The following is an 18,659-nucleotide window of genomic DNA, read 5'->3' as shown; positions in this document are numbered from 1 at the left end:
TTTTTTTATATTAGAGGATCGTATCGGTGAAATCTTTCTTTGAAGTTGGTATTCACCTCTGTGACTTTGTGAAAATCAAATAAAATGCATTCAAGTTGGATATTTGTGTCTTCAATGTTCTCTTTATATCTCTTCTTCGATTTCCTCTTATGAAAAGTATGCTCTTTTAGAACTCTCCGTACATTATCGTATCAAATATAAATGTGTGGCTTTACTATCTAAATAATACATTTGAATTAGACTGGAACTGGACCCAATTAACTTTACCAATATTGACCCTTTTTGTTTTAGAAGGCTTTTCGTATTATGGATGTGTCTGGCAAATCATCCCATTAACGCACAGCGCAACATCTATAATAACGTCGACGCTACACGATGTCTGAAGCGCGGCTCGGTCACGGACACATGTCATTTATCACAGAAGAACAAGTACCGGTGACAAGAAATAGGATCGAGAATTGGAAATTGCTTGCTAACATATTGCAATCTTCTTTTATTAAAGACATATTGTATTATTCTGTGTGATATGAACACTTTTGATGCAATAGTCACTCCAAGCAAATTTATACTTATCAAAATAGTTGAACTTATCAAAATAGAGTTACAATAATGTCAGCACGATTTGGTGCTAAATTATGGAAATGCAACTTTAAAACAACTGATGAACAACTCAATGATGATTTTTATGATTTTTTCTTATGGAGGGTATTTGGCTTAATATTTTTGTTAATATCATCATGTTTTTGTTGGATAGCAAGTGCGAACAAAGAAATGAACTCCTCTCATTCCTTCATCCCCCCATCATTTCATGTGAAGGATGGTTGGAGACGCCGGACAAGTATCTCCGGCATGTCTCCAAATCAATCAAGAAAAGCTCGAGACTTAACGGTCATATTTTGTCAAACTGGAGTGGCTTGTCACAAACGAATTGAGCGGATGACAGTAACGATGTGACATCTATGATAATTCTTTTAGTCGATTTCGCCATTTTACCGAAGGAAAGAGCTCGCGGAATAGACGTTGTTATACGGTTCCAAGGAGACATATTTGTCTCACCATTCCTTTACATTTTGATATTAAAAGGATGTCATGAAGGACAAATGTAAATAAGAAATTTACAAATTTTAACATGTTTTGCATTTTTTTTCTATAATTGATAATGTGAGAGGCACTCGAAAGCAAGCCCACATTTGCTAGCGTAGGCCAAGTTATCATTCCTATTCGTTTTTTTCTTTCAATGCGATTTGTGCTTCAAGAATCCAAAATCAATTATATTTATAGGAAAACAAAAACTGCAACTTTACGTTTTTATTGTTTTTCGCTTAAAAGAGGGAAGAAATTTAAGTAATTGCTTCAGTAGTGGGTCGGGGGAGGAGAGGGGGGGGGGGGGGGTTGGCAGCCCCCGTTCAGCCACTGATTATAATAATATGTTACTACTAAAATGGGGCCAAAAATAAGAAGTGGGCTGAAAAAGTTGCACACAAAGTTCCTAAATTTATTCTTAAATTGCCATAGTATGCAGGGGGAGGGTGTGCCTTCACCCCCATATCAACCCCTCCCCTTTCCTGGAAGCTATAGATCCGCCCTTGAGTTGTATGAAACATGTCACAACTCTACTGATGCACTGAAGCCAAAACAACACAAATACAGTTCAAAAAGGTGAAGAAAATAACTGGAGATGTGAAATAATGTATGCTGCTTAAAAACAAACAAAAACAAGATGAAAAGGCCTTTGGCCACACTAAGACTTTAATATAAATTTAATCGTTAAACACTTTCTATTTCATTTTAGTACTTGTACTTTTCAACTTCAAAGGGAGTGTTCAGACGTGCATGAAATTGGCAGACGTTCGGATTGAACGAAGGCCAGGTGTAGCATGGTGATTATTGGTTACATTCTCCCATGTGTAAAATAAGAAGGAAAGAATTCAGTATTCATGATCGATCCGCCAGTCAGTTGCAATTATTTTACAGTGCAGTATGAAGTGAGGTGTTTAATTTGCAGCAGACACACACACGTCACCCATGCTTACGCGCGCGGAATCCATACACGCTTGTAAGGAGAAAACCGGCAATCTTCTCAATTCAAGGAGTCAGAAATTACTGCCAATTTCATCAATTACTCTAGAATTGAAGCCACCATTTCTTAAGCTATTGGGCCATAGTATGAGATATGAGGAACGGAAGATTGCACGTTTAAGGGTCGAAAATCCTCAAATATGGAAATCTAATTTACAGAACCTGGACAATAATTGTTACAGGATAAAGCTTCTTCGATTGAGGACAGCATGGTAGCTCATTACACTATGGACTGATTAGGCCAGTATAGCATGCAGCATATGCTATATTCACGAGTCGGCCATATTAAATTGAAAGCGAGGTAAACTCTTTGGTTTTTGGAACTTGCGAATAGAAATGAAAGCAATGACATGAAGTTAATTACAAATTAATACCAGTCTGCTCCGATGGATGATTCAAACATTTGTGATTAAACATACCTAATGTTTTACAACAGAGAATGAAATATTTTAGAAAAAGGTGAATAATTATCTAGTGAAGCACCATCTTTCTACTACGCACATCCCTTTACAAAGCTTAACTTGTCCCCTTGCTGTGCTATCCAGCAATATGAATGTAGAAATGAAAACAAAGCGAACTCGGAAATGCTGACACAGCCGTTGTCATTTGGGGTTCTAGCTCAAAGTTCACTGTCAGTGGCGGAAGAGAACTATACAAGGCAAAGAGAGAGGCAGGAAGAGCACATCTTCATGTTCTTGAATGTCAGGCGCAATTATTGACCAGATCGTCACCAGAGGTGGCAAGTGCATTCTGAAGTAGCGGCAAGGGGTCGCTCATGTAGAATTTCACAGTGAGAGGAGAACCTTTTCAGCAAAGTAAAGAGAACTTGGTCACGTTTTGCTCTTTTCCAATCTGGGTCGTAACAAGGATTGGCAAGTGCATTGAAGAACATGTAACGCAGTTGGAACACGTACAACATGGCAAATGGAACGAGGGTCTGTGAGGAAGTGCATTACAGAAAGGGGGTTGCTGACAGCGCATTTAATCAGAAATTTATATGGAATAGCGCGTTTGGAGAGTAATGTTCCATCCTACTTCTGGCTTCACTTGATGATATATACAAAGTCTACGCGCCTGTTATTTGCCTCCTACATTTGGACGAGTTAGACAGACATCGGCAAGTATACTCGTAGGAAGCAGTTTGTACGGGTACCCAATACTGGATCCATCATGGCCGTGACAAGTACACAAATCTCGTGAAATCTTTGAAGGCTCTCCAAATAATGTAACAGAGCTAAAAGTACCAACTTTTCGATACCACCTCTTTTAAGCCAAATGAATCACGCGTTTACAAGAATTATGAAGACTACTGACGTTCCTAGTGAGTCAAATACTGGCTTTTCAGGTTCTGACGTTAGACCTTTTATTCTGACGAGTCAAAGCGAGACAAGTAAAATGCAATCAACACAACACGAGCAAGCCTGACACTACCAAAGTCCACATGCGTCAATAAATGCGAATTGAAACAATCTTGGATTTAATAACAGAAAAAGCCATTAAAAGGCTTGCCAAGCCCCAAGTAGGAGCACGTAGGCTCCATCGACCCGGCCATCCACAGAACACCACATCTTATTGCTTTATGAACAAGGGTTAAAAATCATCGTCGAAATGTTATTAAATTCAGGAAATAATGATACTAATGAAGTCCTAGGTGTCTAAAGGGAAGCATTTTGTTTTCGCCGGGGTCATTTTGGATAATAAATGATCACACTCCTTCCATTTCAATATTGGATTACTGTTTAATCAAACTCAGTTTACCTCCAATCGACCGGGGGTCAATGAAATTCAAACCTTTGTAAGCACCATGTATCCGTTGGTAGGCCTATTATTGTCTTAAGATAAAGTGCGTACACCCCATGAAATCACCAACTAATCTCGGATGAAATTGAATTGAAACTCGAGACACCTGACCTTCTCTACAAGATCCAAGATGGAAGCAGTATAGTTGGATACGTGCGTGATACCCTGCTCAGTCAAAATAATGAATAACTTCCATGACGACTAAAGGCCAAGAGAGTATTGTTAAGAAAATCTATCGTTAGCCTAGAAAAAAAAATCCATTTAATTAGACTGCAACATAAATTATGTATCAAGTGATATTTCGGCTGGCATTGTAGAGCTCATTAAAATTTGTATGTGTAATACTCCATGGAATTGGTGTCAACAAGCAGATCACAATGGATATCGCATAAGACCATCTGTAAATGCAAAAAGCGATTCCTGAAATAGCTTGGTCAATGTTTTCTGAATTAAGAGCAATATGAAATACAAAACAAAATAGCCAACAAGGGTCAGTGATATTTTTTTAAAAGTTAATACGAGTCACGAAGAATATAAACCGTCTTGTTGTTAATAACCGGATACTGCTAATGGCGTTGCCGCATAGATATTCCATCAGACTCGTGTGCTCCATTATGACAGGTCTTCATTTTATAAATGCCATTCCCGCCCTCAATCTATCAAGCTTAATCATGTCATTATCTCGAGCACTTATACGCAGCACTAGGGCACTCATATAGAGGGAATCTATCCCTTAAAGGGACTGATCTAAAACATGAAGGTTGATATAAATGGAGAGTCAGTTGCCATGCATAAACAAAACTAAAATCTGTTCACTCAGAAGATAACAAAGACTTATAAACGAGCTCATCTGCTGATGAGATACTTTTTAAGTGATCAGAAGTTCTTCAAATGCAATTGATACTTTAGTGTAGTTTGTAACAGTCTGGACACTGAAAAGATATGAATACAGAAGAGATGAATGACTTTTTGACAGCACAATACAAGATTAATCTTCCGAAAGATTTTAGTTTCACGAATTTCACATGACAGCACATTCGTCCTTGTCCTTGATAATGTTTTTATAAAATGAACTTACTTTTTCAGGTGGTGTTTTTTTTTTATTGCGCAGAATTGGTCCTTGCCAATGACGATTTAATTAGGAAACGAAAGGATGAGTGCTTGCCAAGGATCTCTTTTCCTTCTTATTTTTAGCCAAAAAAAGAGGAAAAAAAAGGAGGTAAGAGATATTTGTGACTTATAGAAAGCTCTTCGTCTGGTAATTCCGGAAGGCAATACTTGAATCAGACATTGACCCTGAGAATATAGAACACACACAAACCCTCACCATTCGCTGTATCGTGTTCCCGAATGACTTACACCACAATCGATCACAGGGTCACAGATTTACAGTCACTACGTCAATATAGTTTTGAAAATAAGTATTTTCATAGGGAGAAGAACTGCGCATGCGCACGTTTCTTTCAGCCGCACGACTCTTACAAGGATGTCACATAGCGGCATACCGGCAATTCGTCTAATCAACTACAAATCGTCTTTTGTGACAATCCCTTCGCGAGCAGCCTATCAAGGCAAAAGTTCCAGTTGATAGGGCCAGTATGAAGGGTATGGCAAGTGAATTTGCCTTTCGAGTGTATTGATACTGGTAGCATCTTTGATGGATGAGTACCGTCTTGAGTGAGGGAGATGAGGGATGTTTAGCAGATGAGTAGCTTCAGTCAACAAGCAGACGCGGGTGGCGATGGCTCAAAACTACTCCGGTAACGACGGTGAGCCATTTCTGCTTAAGGAGGTAGAGCGTCCCATCATCGGTGCACTGCTTGGTATCATCTCTGTCTGTGCATTCTTTGGTAATGTCCTCGTCATCCTATCCTTCGCTCTGTCTAAGAAACTCCAAAACACAACCAATGTTTTCGTGGTGAATCTAAGCGTGGCTGACTTGATAACCAGCGTTTGCATCACAGTCAACGTGGTGGCTATTGCAAGACCTCAACACCTGCCTGATTGGATCTGCGTATGGTGCGGCTTCTTCAGCGTCATCTGCGTCGGCTGCAGTGTCTACACCCTAGCCTGCATTGCCGCCTACCGTTTCAACGTCATCTCAAAAAGACAAAGGCAATTGAGTAAATCAGCCAAAGCCGTAGTGATCTCGGTGGTTGTCGGTCTGACTTGGTTTACACCCATTACAGTGGCCACTGTTCCTTTACTCTTCGGTCTGGGCGAGTTTGGCTACAACACCAAATACAGTTCCTGCACGTGGAATTCCTACATGAAAGACACCTACGACTACAGCTTGATCCTGTCCGCATGCTACTACCCAGTCCCTATGCTGGTCATCATCACCAGCTACAGTAAAATTTTCTTTATCCTTAGAAAGATAAAGAAGCGAGTGAGTCCGGAACTGGCTGTACCAAGCGAGCCATCAAGTGGTTTGCGTATTATGCGCCACGCCCAGCGAGCACCGTACGCGCTGGAGAAAAGACAAGCTACAGTCACTAAAAACATGTTCTACGTTGTGTGTGCCTTCCTGATATGCATGACACCGTATTCTATGGCTCTGGTCTTTCCCGGTAGCGACAGGTTCATTCCGTATTCAGCTGTAATCTTGATGCTCAGTAGCTGCGTTAACCCGACCATTTACGCCACCAAACACCCAGATTTCAGCAAAGTCATGAAGAAAATCGTTACTTGTAACTTCCACAAAATTCCACATTATGTATTTAGGTGAACAGCCTACGAACGTTATTCGAAAACAACTGTCATGATTCATGAAGTGAATGTGTGTTTAATTTGCAAACTGATGCTACTTAATGTATAAATCGCACACTGAGAACACTATTACTAAATACACGGATTAAATTGTGTAAGAGACGTGCTACACAGTCAATTTCCAGCCAAAGTGCTGTAAAGATGAACTATATAGGATGTTAAAAGTTTCACATGAAAGTCAGGATTTAGGAAAGCTATTTGTTAAGCGAACAGTGCTGACAACCGAAGAAAAGTCAAAAGAAAAAACCCCGAAATGTATAATTGAAGACGTTACAAAGTGCGTGAGCGCTACGATGACCGACGAAGCCTCGCTCAGGAAAAACGTAAATGAAAGGAAAATGAAAGAGTAAGGAAATCTGAAGTAACCAAAACAATTTGGAAATGATTTCGAAGAACTCTAATGGAAGTAAAGGGGCGTGAAACTGTTTTGTTGGTACAATTTAGATTACAGATGCATAACAACAGACACTTAACATCGCGCTCTGTTTGGGGTTAATATCCATTTCTTTTAAGAACTCAGCATTAAGATGTTCAAGTGAGTACTATCGCAAGAGACCTTTTACTGCCTCTCGGGACATTTAGATCCTCAAAGAGAAGCTTCCTTTCAAAACACTCACGTTCAAAAGAAATCATTATTATTCACTGAACAAAAGCAATGTGTCCCCATGTTTACACTTCCTTCTCATGCATGTTACGCACCCTTTTCACCTTATCGGCCCCCTCTGACAAATTCAAAATGTATTTATTGTTCTCCATTTTTTTTAAAAATTGTTCTCCATGCATGGTGAACAATAACCCTCCGCACAGTGAAGCAAGATTACACAGAGTCGTTTCCCCCCCCCCTTTTTTTTTCAGTTTGTGGCCTGGGGATTTCATCTGCTAATTTGTAGCACTTCCGAAACCCACCTGCGTTCTATAATCAAATCGTAAACAAGTCCCAGAATTTGTGCCGTCTTTACCCATCACAATGTAGCCACATGAAGACACCTGATGCACTTAATTTGTCCGGAAGTGCAGACCAATTGTTTGTCTCCCCAGCAGAGCATCGATTTTTTTTTAATCCAAATATCCATGAACAGATTCAATGCAGAATGAAATCATGCGAAAACGATTCAAGGTTTCAAGCTCAATATTAACCGTCTTCGATAATGGCCGTGCGGTCGAGAGAGAGAGAGAGAGAGAGAGTCGTTGCAAGCCAAGAGAGTCAAAACAATCCCCAAATTGACGGTGCAATTACGGAAAACTCGACTCGCGCGCGGGAGAGTAAGACCTAAAAACCTTCATTTGGATCGAAGTTCCATTCCGATTCAGTGTTGCGAATTAACCCATTGACTGCAAAAAGCTGCCAATGTTAAAACAGCTATACTTATTAAAGAGAGTAAATAAACGGCGTAGTACCAGAAGGACGCAAACATCGCAGTGGAACTTGAACCATTCTTAATCACTGAGTCTAATACAAAAACACCAATCAGACTTGACTTTATAAATGTAAATAAATTGATGTTTCGTAACTGTACCAAGTGTCATTGTAATATAAAGTCGTTACCGAAAAAGGTAAGCTTTGTTATTGCGCCATAAACATTACGGCAAAATATTTTTTTTTTTTGCAGAATTGTGATTGTTTATGCACTTTGAAGAAATTCCACAGATAAGAATGATTTTACGTCTCAGTTCTTCATTAGCCTAATTGTCATTTATTGTATTATACGTAAAAAGTACATGTATCTGTCATGTACTGTGCCAAGCACTATTCTCCAATAATCACCACGTCGGCTTGTATGTGTGTGAAACCACTGTGAAACCACTATGGCTCGGTACAGAAACCGCCTATATTCATGTTTGTTCGATTCATTAAAGGGAAAATACAACATTTGCAAACATCAAAAAATAAAACTACAAAATCACTTTGAAATACCTTGCTGGACTGTTTGTGAATGACAGTGTAAAGCATCCTGTAAAATCATGGCACCTGGTATACTGTTATTTTCAAGAAAAGCTGGTTTTTTGTATCAATTTCCAACGCTGATCGGCCGATCAGCGTTGGAAACAACTGGCTTTTTTTTTCAAATACTGGCCCCAAATGACCATCGCACTTGTTTGCAATCGATTACAAACCTATGAACGGGTACGAGCCAGCTAGACTGGTTCCCTGACCTTACAATTCCCCAATGTATGTAAACTGCTCTGTTTCTTCTTATATGGAGTCAGGGAACCAGACTACAGGAAAATGATCGTTTTACTTGGTTTTTATAGCATTTTCGAACCCAAAACCTCAAAAAAGTCAGTGTAACTATATTTGCTATATATTTCCAACCCCCCAATTCCATCCATTTCTGAAAATTACAGCAAAAGCAAATGATGTATATTCCCTTTAAACTATAGAAAAGAAGACAGAATCGTGCTTCCTAGCCATGGAAATAGGACAGTGTGTTTTAATTGTTTCACTTTACTTCACTTTAATGTCAACATAAAGGTACAAGGTCGGTTGAATGTCGGTAATATTACCATTATAAAATGCATGTGGACGTGGGCCCTAAAAAGCAAAGCTTGTCGAGTAGAGGCCCCCCAGTTACAATCATAACATAAAACAGACCCCCCCCCCCCCGAAAAACTCACAAACACGTAATAGTAACATTAGTGATAATGACATGATTAAGACGTACAGTAGCCTGTATATAGCCTATATGGCCTGCGTAAGCAGGTATTCAAGTCACTTACTGTATTATGTTTGCATTGTATTTGTTAGGAGTCCTTTCATAATTGTCAATTCATACATATTTCTAAAAACTTACTCAGACAGTAAATAGTAATCAAGTCGATTTTAAATTACAGAAATGCTGAAACTGTGATGGTTTAAATTTCAGCAGATAGACGGCTGTTTCATATTGAACTTATTTATAACTGCCGGAGTCTCCATACAGAGTTTGGAATTTTGCTTTTGAAACGGACATATTTATCTTTTGACTTCAAGAGTTACAGTGAGTTCGGGATCCATGTAATGTCACAAATTATCATTGATCGGTGATTAACTTTTCATTAAAGAAATCATGAAATCAATTTGTAATTGCCGATTGTTTGGCACAACAGGTTTTAGTTTTTAAGAGTGAAGAATTGAGGAAGATGAGTTGCTTTTTGCGTTTTCACAAAATAGGCAAATGACACCATTATCCGGGGCAATGTTAGGCACTTGGGGTAAATTTTTATCGAGCAAAGTTGAAATTCATTGTCCATGCGTGGCTTTGGCCTTCTGTGATGTAACGGATAGCACTTCAGCTACTAATAACGAGGTTATTCAGAAATCTAATCGATCCGGTGTTTGTAGAACGGAAGAAAGGAGCTTATCTACAGTTACTGCCGGGGTAAAGAAGGTCATTACACAGGGTACAATGACATGGACAAGTACTCAAATAATTAAATTATTATCGATCTTTTTGGTAAGTGAGATTCCCGTGTGACTTTTCTAATCAACTTTATTAAATTAAATAGCACTGTACTACAATAAGTTTCTTGATAGGAATGAAATGATTAAGCCGGGGCTTTGTTTAATTGCAGACTATATTAGCAAGAATCTGTATGCGAAAGCTTATTTGCGCAAGGTTAACCGTTTAATCAATTTTACTGCAAGTACGACTATTTGTAAAAAGGTGTTAATACTTGAATTCAGGGTTCGACGTTAGCTGTAGTCCTTTCGCCAAGTGCGACAGACTAGTCTGCAATCATTCCCTAAGGAGTCCGCCTAGCGATTCAAAATTATTGTAAATAACATTGTATTGTTTTTTTCAATGACATTCTGGTGCAAAGATTGAAATTCTATTGCGGACTTAGTGAAAAGGCCCGCAGGGTAGATAAGATTCTGGTTCATTATTCCGGCTGGCTAGTGGAAAAAACCCGTTAAGGGCGAACCTGATAAATGTCTTTGGTTATTCAATAATTCAGATTCTTTTTAAAAATGTCAATTACATCAATTTTGTCCAGAACACGGTGGCTTGAACGTTTGAAACACACGCCTCTCTCAAGCTTTTCAAGCCCTAAAAGAAAGGAAAAAGTGTTTATCTTCAATTCAAAATATTTTGCGTCCAGCGACCCGCAAGACTCTTAAAATAGCCTATGTCAACAGGTTGAATAAATCTGTATTCACCGAATGCATCGACCAAGCTTCGTTTCCATGGAAACGAATTTACCTCAAAACCATACGCAAGAAGCAGCTAACAACGACAATCTGAATGCAAGAGGGCGCTGTACAGTTTCAACCTCGCACGACTTTAGATAACACAAATGTATGTCAGATAATACACACAAAGAGCGTATTTGGCTGTACAAGTTTTAAATCCTTGGGGGGGGGGGGGTGATGGTGTAAGGGGGAGGGGGAAGGTGCCGCAATTTCGTGCTTTCAAGCCCGTGCTCTTTCTGGAGATAATAATGATTTTCATGAGGATTGCTGTTAATGTTTTTTTTTAATGGTTGAGGACACGTCGATCTGCATGTTATGCTTGTTCTTGGTGGCGCTATTTCCAAGCACCAGCAGCGAGATTTGCAAGAGTGATAGATTTTTTTTTTGAATAGCATGATGTTGACAGCTTCTTTTTTGGATCGCAGTTTGTTTACCATCCTCAGGTAGCTTACCTCCGTTTCGTAATAGAGGTTTTTTTTGTAAAATAAGAATTAAAACAAACTTTGAAACTTATGAAAAAAATAAATTAGACCTCAGCTTTAAATCAATTGATTACGGAAACATCTACCAATGCAGCCAAAAAAAACCAACTTGAAACTAGTCTTTGTATTTATAATTAATTTTCATTATCAATATGATCTCGCGAGACTCTGCAGACTCTACTAAGCATTTATCGACAATAAAATACACATTGCTGAATTAGATAAAACACAAATTGACAAAAGAATTCCGTTGGGTTGTTACAATGAAAAAAAGGAAAACCTGCTGGTGTCTATCACTCATCATCATACTTCGACCATAAAATAACTGATCAGAAAAATTCGCACATCATATTTCAGCAAGACACGCAATGGTGAACACCATCTGCAAATTGGAAAGTATAGCCATGACAAAAAAAATCGTCTCCGTCAATTGAACCTATCCTTAGCCTTTCAATGTCACACAAGTGATTTCCCACGAGAGGAAGTTGGCTCTCACGATATCATCGTCCACAATCGGGTACGTCCTAGCTCTTTGATTACCAAGACAATTTCACAAAGTACACTTTCAAGGGGTGATGTACCATCGAATGTATACAGTAAAACTGCTCATCACGCCATGCTACATGTTTGCAACTTTGCAGAACGCGTGTTTCATGAAGAACTGTACGCTCTACATTCCTTTTTCATGCTTTTACGTTGTCAAGTAATTCTATAGCCTTTAGTCAAGGCCCACGCGTCTTTACCCGGACATGTGACGCGCCCCGGATGCTGGCACGAAAAAAGACTATCTCGCGAGCGGGGTAGTCTTTTTTACGTGCCAGCATCCGGGGCGCGTCACGTGGCCGGGTAAAGACGCGTGGGCCTTGACTGCAAAAAGCTGCCAATGTTAAAACAGCTATACTTATTAAAGAGAGTAAATAAACGGCGTAGTACCAGAAGGACGCAAACATCGCAGTGGAACTTGAACCATTCTTAATCACTGAGTCTAATACAAAAACACCAATCAGACTTGACTTTATAAATGTAAATAAATTGATGTTTCGTAACTGTACCAAGTGTCATTGTAATATAAAGTCGTTACCGAAAAAGGTAAGCTTTGTTATTGCGCCATAAACATTACGGCAAAATATTTTTTTTTTTTGCAGAATTGTGATTGTTTATGCACTTTGAAGAAATTCCACAGATAAGAATGATTTTACGTCTCAGTTCTTCATTAGCCTAATTGTCATTTATTGTATTATACGTAAAAAGTACATGTATCTGTCATGTACTGTGCCAAGCACTATTCTCCAATAATCACCACGTCGGCTTGTATGTGTGTGAAACCACTGTGAAACCACTATGGCTCGGTACAGAAACCGCCTATATTCATGTTTGTTCGATTCATTAAAGGGAAAATACAACATTTGCAAACATCAAAAAATAAAACTACAAAATCACTTTGAAATACCTTGCTGGACTGTTTGTGAATGACAGTGTAAAGCATCCTGTAAAATCATGGCACCTGGTATACTGTTATTTTCAAGAAAAGCTGGTTTTTTGTATCAATTTCCAACGCTGATCGGCCGATCAGCGTTGGAAACAACTGGCTTTTTTTTTCAAATACTGGCCCCAAATGACCATCGCACTTGTTTGCAATCGATTACAAACCTATGAACGGGTACGAGCCAGCTAGACTGGTTCCCTGACCTTACAATTCCCCAATGTATGTAAACTGCTCTGTTTCTTCTTATATGGAGTCAGGGAACCAGACTACAGGAAAATGATCGTTTTACTTGGTTTTTATAGCATTTTCGAACCCAAAACCTCAAAAAAGTCAGTGTAACTATATTTGCTATATATTTCCAACCCCCCAATTCCATCCATTTCTGAAAATTACAGCAAAAGCAAATGATGTATATTCCCTTTAAACTATAGAAAAGAAGACAGAATCGTGCTTCCTAGCCATGGAAATAGGACAGTGTGTTTTAATTGTTTCACTTTACTTCACTTTAATGTCAACATAAAGGTACAAGGTCGGTTGAATGTCGGTAATATTACCATTATAAAATGCATGTGGACGTGGGCCCTAAAAAGCAAAGCTTGTCGAGTAGAGGCCCCCCAGTTACAATCATAACATAAAACAGACCCCCCCCCCGAAAAACTCACAAACACGTAATAGTAACATTAGTGATAATGACATGATTAAGACGTACAGTAGCCTGTATATAGCCTATATGGCCTGCGTAAGCAGGTATTCAAGTCACTTACTGTATTATGTTTGCATTGTATTTGTTAGGAGTCCTTTCATAATTGTCAATTCATACATATTTCTAAAAACTTACTCAGACAGTAAATAGTAATCAAGTCGATTTTAAATTACAGAAATGCTGAAACTGTGATGGTTTAAATTTCAGCAGATAGACGGCTGTTTCATATTGAACTTATTTATAACTGCCGGAGTCTCCATACAGAGTTTGGAATTTTGCTTTTGAAACGGACATATTTATCTTTTGACTTCAAGAGTTACAGTGAGTTCGGGATCCATGTAATGTCACAAATTATCATTGATCGGTGATTAACTTTTCATTAAAGAAATCATGAAATCAATTTGTAATTGCCGATTGTTTGGCACAACAGGTTTTAGTTTTTAAGAGTGAAGAATTGAGGAAGATGAGTTGCTTTTTGCGTTTTCACAAAATAGGCAAATGACACCATTATCCGGGGCAATGTTAGGCACTTGGGGTAAATTTTTATCGAGCAAAGTTGAAATTCATTGTCCATGCGTGGCTTTGGCCTTCTGTGATGTAACGGATAGCACTTCAGCTACTAATAACGAGGTTATTCAGAAATCTAATCGATCCGGTGTTTGTAGAACGGAAGAAAGGAGCTTATCTACAGTTACTGCCGGGGTAAAGAAGGTCATTACACAGGGTACAATGACATGGACAAGTACTCAAATAATTAAATTATTATCGATCTTTTTGGTAAGTGAGATTCCCGTGTGACTTTTCTAATCAACTTTATTAAATTAAATAGCACTGTACTACAATAAGTTTCTTGATAGGAATGAAATGATTAAGCCGGGGCTTTGTTTAATTGCAGACTATATTAGCAAGAATCTGTATGCGAAAGCTTATTTGCGCAAGGTTAACCGTTTAATCAATTTTACTGCAAGTACGACTATTTGTAAAAAGGTGTTAATACTTGAATTCAGGGTTCGACGTTAGCTGTAGTCCTTTCGCCAAGTGCGACAGACTAGTCTGCAATCATTCCCTAAGGAGTCCGCCTAGCGATTCAAAATTATTGTAAATAACATTGTATTGTTTTTTTCAATGACATTCTGGTGCAAAGATTGAAATTCTATTGCGGACTTAGTGAAAAGGCCCGCAGGGTAGATAAGATTCTGGTTCATTATTCCGGCTGGCTAGTGGAAAAAACCCGTTAAGGGCGAACCTGATAAATGTCTTTGGTTATTCAATAATTCAGATTCTTTTTAAAAATGTCAATTACATCAATTTTGTCCAGAACACGGTGGCTTGAACGTTTGAAACACACGCCTCTCTCAAGCTTTTCAAGCCCTAAAAGAAAGGAAAAAGTGTTTATCTTCAATTCAAAATATTTTGCGTCCAGCGACCCGCAAGACTCTTAAAATAGCCTATGTCAACAGGTTGAATAAATCTGTATTCACCGAATGCATCGACCAAGCTTCGTTTCCATGGAAACGAATTTACCTCAAAACCATACGCAAGAAGCAGCTAACAACGACAATCTGAATGCAAGAGGGCGCTGTACAGTTTCAACCTCGCACGACTTTAGATAACACAAATGTATGTCAGATAATACACACAAAGAGCGTATTTGGCTGTACAAGTTTTAAATCCTTGGGGGGGGGGGGGGTGATGGTGTAAGGGGGAGGGGGAAGGTGCCGCAATTTCGTGCTTTCAAGCCCGTGCTCTTTCTGGAGATAATAATGATTTTCATGAGGATTGCTGTTAATGTTTTTTTTTAATGGTTGAGGACACGTCGATCTGCATGTTATGCTTGTTCTTGGTGGCGCTATTTCCAAGCACCAGCAGCGAGATTTGCAAGAGTGATAGATTTTTTTTTTGAATAGCATGATGTTGACAGCTTCTTTTTTGGATCGCAGTTTGTTTACCATCCTCAGGTAGCTTACCTCCGTTTCGTAATAGAGGTTTTTTTTGTAAAATAAGAATTAAAACAAACTTTGAAACTTCTGAAAAAAATAAATTAGACCTCAGCTTTAAATCAATTGATTACGGAAACATCTACCAATGCAGCCAAAAAAAACCAACTTGAAACTAGTCTTTGTATTTATAATTAATTTTCATTATCAATATGATCTCGCGAGACTCTGCAGACTCTACTAAGCATTTATCGACAATAAAATACACATTGCTGAATTAGATAAAACACAAATTGACAAAAGAATTCCGTTGGGTTGTTACAATGAAAAAAAGGAAAACCTGCTGGTGTCTATCACTCATCATCATACTTCGACCATAAAATAACTGATCAGAAAAATTCGCACATCATATTTCAGCAAGACACGCAATGGTGAACACCATCTGCAAATTGGAAAGTATAGCCATGACAAAAAAAATCGTCTCCGTCAATTGAACCTATCCTTAGCCTTTCAATGTCACACAAGTGATTTCCCACGAGAGGAAGTTGGCTCTCACGATATCATCGTCCACAATCGGGTACGTCCTAGCTCTTTGATTACCAAGACAATTTCACAAAGTACACTTTCAAGGGGTGATGTACCATCGAATGTATACAGTAAAACTGCTCATCACGCCATGCTACATGTTTGCAACTTTGCAGAACGCGTGTTTCATGAAGAACTGTACGCTCTACATTCCTTTTTCATGCTTTTACGTTGTCAAGTAATTCTATAGCCTTTAGTCAAGGCCCACGCGTCTTTACCCGGACATGTGACGCGCCCCGGATGCTGGCACGAAAAAAGACTATCTCGCGAGCGGGGTAGTCTTTTTTACGTGCCAGCATCCGGGGCGCGTCACGTGGCCGGGTAAAGACGCGTGGGCCTTGACTAAAGGCTAGTAATGCTATATAGGGAAAAAATCAATGTGAATAGTACGTCGTCGAGCGCCCTCTTATGACTCCCCGTTTCACACTCGTTTTCAGACTGGTTCCGTAAAGAGAACTATTTTGATTTACCAACCCCCCCCCCCCCCCCCAAATGACTAGAGATATAATTTTATATTGTAAAAGCGGAATTTCGGCCATGAACATGGCATCAAGACACAATATAACAAGCCAGGATTGCTTCCAGAAAATGGGGTAGGACAGGGGCGAAAGAGATTGATAACACTTCCGTTAACAATAAAAAAAAAACCTCCAATGCCACCTTCTGGGAATCCTGAAATAATTGATAGAGTAATTTTCGATGACATTTTGATAACGGGGCAATTGTGTTGAGAGAATTAAAACCTAATCCCAAAGATCGTGACTTTGTGCAAAAAAGTTGCCACACCGAAAAGTTGCCACATTGAAAATAACCGTGGTCATGCATGGCCGTGGTCAAAGAAAATGTCAAAACATTTCCCGTACGATAGGCCTGCCCACCCACCTCAAACATCAAAGAGGTAGTCGTGGCAGTGATGCTGGCCGGGGTGTATTTCACAAACGACTGAATTTTATTGAAAGGGGACGTGTGACATTACTTAACCGCCTCCGCGAAATGTACCATGCAGCATCGCAAAGAATCAAATCGTGTATGAAATCAGGTTATTTGATGCGGTGAGCTTTTAGCGTGTCAACAATGAATCCCAATAGGGAGAAATGCGAATGACAGGTTCAAGATTTCTACTTTCATTTTGGCCTTTTACAAGTCACAATGAGAATGGCACTTCATGTTACAAGCGGAAATATTCTTCCGTATACGTCTTGAGGGATGCGCTCGCTGTGGTTAATTTTGCCGAGCATAAGAAGTTTGGCTTAGCAAAAAGCAGGTTAATAACGATTAGGCCAAAAAAAAAAAAGTCTCCGGTTTCTGGTATGGAGCTTGCCCAAAAAGTGGTGCGGCGACGCGGCTTTTTTTTTTTTTACCTGATTTTTTTTGCTTCAAATGTGTGCTGATGACTGCAAATGGTGCCCGACTAAACTTAGTGCAAATATATGGGAGTCCAGAGAGGCCACATAAAGCTTATTCTCGACCATAACCCAATCTAAAAACAAGTTAAAATTGTGCAGCAGCAGGATTCCAGTCAAACCAGTGAGTTTGGCGGTTTTGAGACATCATCTTTCATTGAAAAAAAAACTTTTTCATTTTGCCGACGCGCATGGCTACGGCGACGCGCGCGCATACCAGAAACCGGAGACTTTTTTTTTTTGGCCTTACAAGTGTATTTTTGGTGACTGGTTTCCAGTGCTTTCAGCAGCGCAAAAACTGCTTAGCTGATTAAGACCCCTCATACTCTTCCCAAATGATAAACAATAAATATCGATACATACAAATTGTTGTGGGTTACAGGTTTGTTCCCCCTTAGGCACAGGCCTATATGGGATCATTCCTCACCCACGCGAACCTGCAACAACAATATTGGGTACTCAATCCGAGCCACGAAGAAGCAGCGGAATGAGACTAGTGTTGACAGGTGAATCTGACAAGATTCCTTATGACAATCGCGCATTTGCCTCTTCTTTGATAAATCCGTTTGCCTTTTAAAAAATGTTAGCCGCGTTTTGGAAAAGCGGAAATTCTTAAGAGGAATGCACTTAGCGAGCACAGGGTATGACCGATACGTAAAACCGTATTTGTAGTTAAGCAGTCTGGTACAATTAGGAAATAATAATGTTTGCCTAGAAAGTAAAAGTACAAATCTTAAAGGTTATGTCTGGCGTAGGTAAACCTTAATGGTAGATCCGTGCACTAACTTTGAGTGGCGCTCCAATAAGGTCTCTCTATGAAAGACAAATCGTGTGCGCGCAATGATATGCGTGTGCAAATGACGCGGAGCACGATTGAATGTGCGCATTTACCAGAGCCTTTTTGCGTCAAAGAAACGCAGCTGAGCGTCGGCACCATCACTACCAAGAACAACAACCACAACATCCACAACATCCACAACATCCACAACAACCACAACAATGCACTCAATTCAACCTCGTTCCCATGGGTACGAGATCTTGCTGCGCCATGTTGTTTCCCATCATGCAAGGAACGCGCACGCGCCCATCGAGTCGAGGCTGCACTCAATGGTCTTTATTTCAGTAGGTTTTGCGTTATCGCCGCTGAGGGCGCACGTATGCATATAGAGTCCAAAGTGAATGATGTGGAGAGTGTATACCGGGGGTAGTGACCGAAGTGAGATGTAATCTACTCAGTTTGGCGG

General features: G+C 39.5%; 1 protein-coding gene across 1 annotated transcript; it reads left to right on the top strand.

The window, feature by feature from the left end:
- Positions 1-5,620: 5,620 nt before the first annotated feature.
- Positions 5,621-6,607, top strand: LOC119727868 (allatostatin-A receptor-like). Its single transcript, XM_038199943.1, has one exon. The coding sequence runs from the start codon at positions 5,621-5,623 to the stop codon at positions 6,605-6,607; it is 987 nt and encodes a 328-aa protein (XP_038055871.1).
- The last annotated feature ends 12,052 nt before the right edge of the window (positions 6,608-18,659 follow it).

Source organism: Patiria miniata, unplaced genomic scaffold (genome assembly GCF_015706575.1).
Source record: "Patiria miniata isolate m_02_andy unplaced genomic scaffold, ASM1570657v1 HiC_scaffold_20, whole genome shotgun sequence".
NCBI classification, from domain to species: Eukaryota; Metazoa; Echinodermata; class Asteroidea; order Valvatida; family Asterinidae; genus Patiria; species Patiria miniata.
Note: the sequence above shows the minus strand (reverse complement) of the source record. Positions and strands in the feature narration are given on the sequence as shown.